Source organism: Primulina tabacum, chromosome 3 (assembly GCF_025594145.1).
Source record: "Primulina tabacum isolate GXHZ01 chromosome 3, ASM2559414v2, whole genome shotgun sequence".
In the NCBI taxonomy this organism is placed as follows: Eukaryota; Viridiplantae; Streptophyta; class Magnoliopsida; order Lamiales; family Gesneriaceae; genus Primulina; species Primulina tabacum.
The window spans coordinates 11,513,016-11,519,253 of NC_134552.1; the positions used below are offsets into that span (position 1 = coordinate 11,513,016).

At 35.9% G+C, this 6,238-nt stretch overlaps 1 protein-coding gene across 1 annotated transcript; it reads right to left on the reverse strand.

Moving 5' to 3' along the window:
- Positions 1–287: 287 nt before the first annotated feature.
- LOC142540301 (ABC transporter B family member 28-like) lies at positions 288–5,561 on the reverse strand. The gene is made up of 16 exons (XM_075646336.1): positions 4,984–5,561; positions 4,689–4,876; positions 4,304–4,327; positions 3,433–3,534; positions 3,049–3,139; positions 2,740–2,840; positions 2,586–2,636; positions 2,375–2,503; positions 2,139–2,201; positions 1,794–2,073; positions 1,518–1,666; positions 1,345–1,434; positions 1,099–1,233; positions 960–1,016; positions 828–884; positions 288–660 (listed from the first exon to the last, which is right to left on the reverse strand). The coding sequence occupies exons 1-16, from the start codon at positions 5,396–5,398 to the stop codon at positions 424–426; spliced, it is 2,169 nt and encodes a 722-aa protein (XP_075502451.1). The 5' UTR covers positions 5,399–5,561; the 3' UTR covers positions 288–423.
- Positions 5,562–6,238: the final 677 nt, after the last annotated feature.

A 6,238-nucleotide genomic window follows, 5' to 3' on the forward strand; every position in this document is an offset into this window, starting at 1 on the left:
ATCAATCCTATCGATATTCACAATAAAAAATAATACTTTTAGCATAAAAAGTAATATTTTTCATGGATGACCCAAATAAGATATACGTCTCACAAAATACGACACATGACACCGTCTCACAAGTTTTTGCCAAAGGTGGTAGGGTATTGACTTGAAAACGTTCGATTTGAAATACCTCAAAAACACATACCTCGTATTTCTTTTCTTAAAAATAAATTAAATAACATCGTCGTCTTGTGTGAAAGAGGCTATATACTACTCTTTTCCTATAATCTGCTATATTTAGGTGTTTCAAACAAACTTCGATGAAGAACAAGGATTAACTCAATACATCAATGGTCGGTGTTTTCGACAATTGGATCGAAGGGATCCATTCGTATTCTCATAACAACAAAACAAGAAAGTATAGCAAATGGAGAATTGTCATTCAAATGCAAGCCTTTGGGTGCAAACAAGAGAAGCATATTCACCCTTCTTTTCCAACAATTCAACGTGTGTACCCAGTTCAGAAATCTTCCCGTCTGAGCAGAAAGCAATTCGATCGGCATTCTGAACCGTGCTCAATCTGTGAGCTATCACCATTGTTGTTCTTCCTTTCATGAGACGATTCAAAGCATTCTGAACCAGGCGTTCGCTCACAGTATCCAAAGCACTTGTCGCCTGTGCAGGAATATGTCAAAATTTAAATCGTGTGAATATTGTCTAAATCGTGCAATCTTGAATAGTTCTACACCTTAGAGTTCTCGCTGCAGCAACGCAAAACGTTTGAGCACATTACTTCCATAAAAAAACTCTCAAAAATTTCATAGATGAGCAAAGAGGTATACCTCATCAAGAATCAAGATTGGAGCATTCTTGAGCAAAGCTCTTGCAATGGCAACTCTCTGTGGAGGGGGTATATGAGAAAAGTGTTGGTGTTAATTGTTACGCGGAGATCGACTGAATTAACCTTTAATTACCTGCCTCTGTCCTCCACTTAAAAGCCCCCCACGCTCACCAACTAGTGTGTTGTAGCCCTAACAAATAACAATTGGCAAAAACTCGATATATGCGATGAAAAGAACACGTGAATTTGATTCTACAGAATACAAGAATCACCTGTGGTAATGATATTATAAATTCATGAGCATTTGCTGCTTTAGCAGCCTTTATAATATCATCTTTGGAAACATATTCATCGGGGAGCCCATACGCAATGTTTTCTCCAACAGAAACAGAGAATAGGACAGGTTCCTGCGCCAGTTTGTTTAGAACTGTGTTACGAACTTGAATGGTGATTACATAGGTGTCGCTTCAAGTAGAAACTTAAAAGAATCTATAATAAGAAAAGATATAGAGAGATACTTGATTCACTATGGAAACCACACGAGCCCATTCACTCTTATCAAATGAACGTATATCCTCTCCGGCAACTGTTATACGACCTTTCGTTGGCTGCAAAGTCAAAAGGTCTAGACTCTAGCTACTTCTTTGCGAGGAATATGGAATTTTATTTAATGAGTATCAGTGATATTAACCTCATAAAAGCGGGCCAATAGCTGCACTACTGTACTTTTGCCAGCACCACTTGGTCCAACTAAAGCGGTGACAGTTCCACGTTTTAAAGCTAAATCAAAACCTTGCAGGATTTGAACATCTGGCCTCAGTGGATACGAGAAATAAACATCTGTGAAACAAATCAAGTAAAAAATCAAAAATGGAGTGCACTTTACAAAATTGAATGTGTCTAATTCTCAGTGCCCTCACAACAACACCAACATGAATCACATTGATGATTAACTTGTAGTGTATACCTTCAAGGAAAATATCACCAGACTGTGCGAGTGCTCTCATATTGCCAGTTGATTTTAAGGAAGACATGTACCGCTCATCCCTTGTTCGCATTTTTGCATTTGAATCGTTGACAAAAAGATCTTCAAGATTTTTGTCACTTATTCTCCTTCTCTTTAAATCTTTCTCTAAAGCGTAAGCAAGTGCTTCATCGATTTCGGTACCAGATAAAACAGTATTGATTCTTTCAACAGCAGCGAAGGCTCCTCGAAGATCTCCAAATGTGTTCACCACTCCTTGAACCTAAAAAACGACTTATTTTCTTGTGATGAAATAAAGGATGATTACCGTGACAAAAGAGCACTCACAGCAAATGTTAACGTGAAAGTGTATCCAATAAAAGACACCATTGTTCCCACCGGAAGTTTACCCTGCACCAAACACAATGTAACCATTGTAAGATGGAGAGGATTTCCTATACAACAAGCCTCAAAGGAGATGCTACAAGTAAAAAAAAAAAAAAAGAACCAAAAAACTCGGCTTCAAGAGAGGACGACAGTGAATTCACATAGGAACCATGGTGGAAAAGTCTCAAACAGCTTACAGCTTTTACTTTGCCTCCTCCAAGAGAATACAAGGCCATCAAAGAGACATACACAGCAATCCTAGTTAGGGATTCGTTGATGGACTTAAATTTTCCGAGCATCATGCCACTATCCTCGTAGTTAAGAATCTGACAAATCCAATTTCACGATAGCATTATCTGTAAAACCATCAGGCCTTTTAAGTATGGATAACTCAAAACTGAACCCTACCTGGTGACCGAAAATTGACAGTTGTCGTTTTTCTCCTCCAAACGATCTTACCTGCGACAATGGATGTCATCACAAACAAACTACAAATTTAAGAGATGACTTCCAGAAATATGACAGTAGAAATTAAAAATTAAAACATATATCAAGAGGTTACTGTGCGTATGGCAGCAAATGTTTCTGTCACACAGTCAGCCATAGAAGCTTGGGCCGATCCATGAGCTTTGAATACATTCACAGTTGTTCTCTTGTACACAGCTAGATATAACATTCACGTGACTTTAGTATCCCAAGAAAATGACGAATGAATAAAACAATGAACGTAATAAAAGAAAAAATTATTGGCGAAAGGATAATTCGGCACTGCTACTCAGTCCTTCTAGATCCTTTGTTACATTTCCTAATATATCTTCTATAAGTGGATACATTATCGGAGAACAACTACTGTACCTCATAGAAAACTTACCGACCAAAAGAGACACTGTGAACATGAGTACACCCAAAATTGGTGCCAGTTGAACGGAAAGAGCAAAAAGTAAACACAGTGTTCCGATAACCTGCCAGGAGACGATGATAAAGTACACAGTTCATGGGTCACCAAGACAACAAAAGCACGAGCTAAAAGAAGTTCAATTGAAAGTATCAGGCTACTGAGTATATTATGAATTGAACAAGGAAAACATTTCTTAAATTTACAAATATCGTCGCTAACAGCATAACGTATGGAAATGAAGTTACAAAACTTGGTAAATATTCAAACTAAATCTGGGCATGTCCTGGAAAAGTACTGGGAGACAAAACATCAGGCTTGATATAAAGCTCACTTTTACTTAGGTGTACAGTAGCTTGCCTCAGAAATAGCTCTGAAACCACGATCTCTTGATATATTATCACTAACAATGCCTTTCAGAGAACCCAAATCAGATGTCAACAAAGCAGTTAGTTCGCCAACCTACAAGATGTGCGCCAAGTTCAGTTTATAAAACGCAGAAGCATTTTATAAATAAAATAGAATGGCAAATTGGAAAGGACAATAAATATACCCACTAGTCAAATAACGGCAAAGGATATATACCAATCAGTAATCAAATTTACTCATGGGTTCTTTCTTTTAAGCATCTATTACACTAGATCAATTAAACACCAAGAATAATGCTCAACACCACATTATTCGATATTACTGATCAATACTAACTCCAACAATCTTTTAAACCAACAGAGGGTAAATATTAACAATCAAACACCACTCTCAGATTCTTGTTACAAAAACCTACAGTTTGAATATTTTTAAATTCAAATTTAACTGCTTCCAACTGTGCCTTGTGTGTAGGAGTTAAGTTAGATTTTTTATTTCAATTTTCATTATTCTTAGAGTGTACAAATATGTACGCCATTCTTTTTTAATACGTACACCATTCTTCTTTTTTTTTTTTGGGACAAATACGTACACTACTCTAATGAAAGACTTCGCAATTAATGATCATTATCTAAATCTAAATCTATAAAATATATGATAGCTGGGATTCTCTTAGAAATTTATTAAAACCACAACATAGATAAAATTATAAGCAAACCTCCCAATTATATAAACAAAATAATGTTTCCTTTTGTAAATATAACAAGCATATAGTGTACATAGCAGACATACTATGTATTATCATGCAATGTTGACCTTGAAGCCCAAAAAAATAGACAAGCTCTAAGAAATTTAAGATGTATACCTTGTATCTATCGAAAAACTCCACCTGCAAAGCAAATTGATATACATATCAGATATTTGACACCAGCATATCAGATGAAATGAAACTAGAGAATTTACAGAAAATATTAAATGAATACTTTAAAAACATTTCCTTCTCTAAAGAGCTCAAGAAATTTGAAACTGCGTGGACATAACAAGTTTCAGTAATTGATCCATTATTTTGTAAACAGTGTCGCTCAACACACTCGATCATTTAAAATTGCTGCAAACACGAGTGATTGTGGGAATATCAATTTCCATCTTCATTAGAAAAATAATCATATTTAAATAAAGCAAATAAACAAGATATGCTTTCAAGGAGCTATAGCCAAATAATGGTATACAAAAAAAAATTAAAAATTTACCTTATGAATCAAGACATTTTTAAATGTTTGTGCTCTTAAGCTTGACATAACCTTCTCCCACATGGCATTCATATTTATCACAAAAATGATAGTAAAAATCGGCTCCACTACGTATAGAATTCCCACTTTACTCAACACCTGCCAGAGGGGCTCTGGTCTTGCTCCTATTAGTACTTCAAAAAATTTCCCTAAAATAGAGCATAAACGTCAATAAATTTTCGGTGCTCAACAGTCCCTAATCCCTGAGAAATCAAGATTTGCCTTTTACACCAGTAAGTTCATAACTGCAACATACCTGAATAAATGGGCATTGCAAGAGTAGAAGCGGTGCAGCCCAAAAGTGAAAGAATCGAAAACAAGACTCTCGATTTATGCCTAGAAACCAGATTCCACAACATACCCCAGCTTATCAAATCAACGGATTGGAGCTCGGGGTCCTCATCCCCTACCGAATCATCGATTTTGGGGTCATTTTCCGACACGATAGAGGCGGGGCCCGAAACATACGCGTGGTTGAGGAATATGGAAGATTTTCTTGATTTTGCCTCAACATTTTGCAAATAGAACAAAGAGGGCAGGTGGGAAATCTTCTGAGAGTTGAGATTATTAGTGAGATTAAGCTTAATTTTCCGTGTTCTGTGGCTGTTGTAGTGTTTCGGGTTGGACAGGTTGAAAGAAGGAAAGAGGGGCGGAGCTTTTGTAGCCACCATTTCTGTTGAAAGCAATTTTTTTACTTTTGGAGGATTTAGCGTAAAAAAGTATCTGTGTTTTGTTGATGGCTGTACCTCTGTGTTCGTAATTTTTTGGGAAGAAGATGGTGATTATTCATTCTATCCACTTTGTCTCTGTGTCCCTCGCCGTTTGCCATTTTCTAAAAAATGAGAATTTTGTTTGTTGCCATTGTTAACTTTTAGCGTTGATTAAATTATTATACTTTTTTTTATTTTATCTAAACTTTTATATCTAAAAAAGGTCACAACTCACGAACCCTATAGCTTTGACAACTCTGTAGTGAATCATAATTGATGATTTAGATTGTGTCATAATATTATCTCCACAGTTAGTTCAAAGTTTTGCTTATCAACGAACACAAGGACCAATTTATTTCATTATTTGTTCCTAAATAGAACGATCACCATCTATAATTCTGTATTTTACTCATAAGTTGAATGGACGGTTTACGTCAAACTACCTGTTAAATATTGAAAATATACACTTCTTTCTTGTTAAAATTAAATAGACATTAATCTTTTATCAAAGTTATACGAACACCGTCTGCACCAACTGAAAATCTTGCGAGCTGGAGTATTTTGATACAGTCTCATTGACCAATGATCAAAATGACCAGCGAGCAAGACAATCAGAAAGAGAACTGAATTTGTTACAAGTCATATTTCAGGCCGGTTAAACTAATTTGTACGTTATCTATACTAATTGGATGTTTCCGATTGTTGTATTTGTGTCATCCAATTCGATCTTACAGCATCCGACATGAAATATGACTTGTTGCAAATGGAGTTTCTTTCTAAGTGTTTTTCATGTTGGTCATT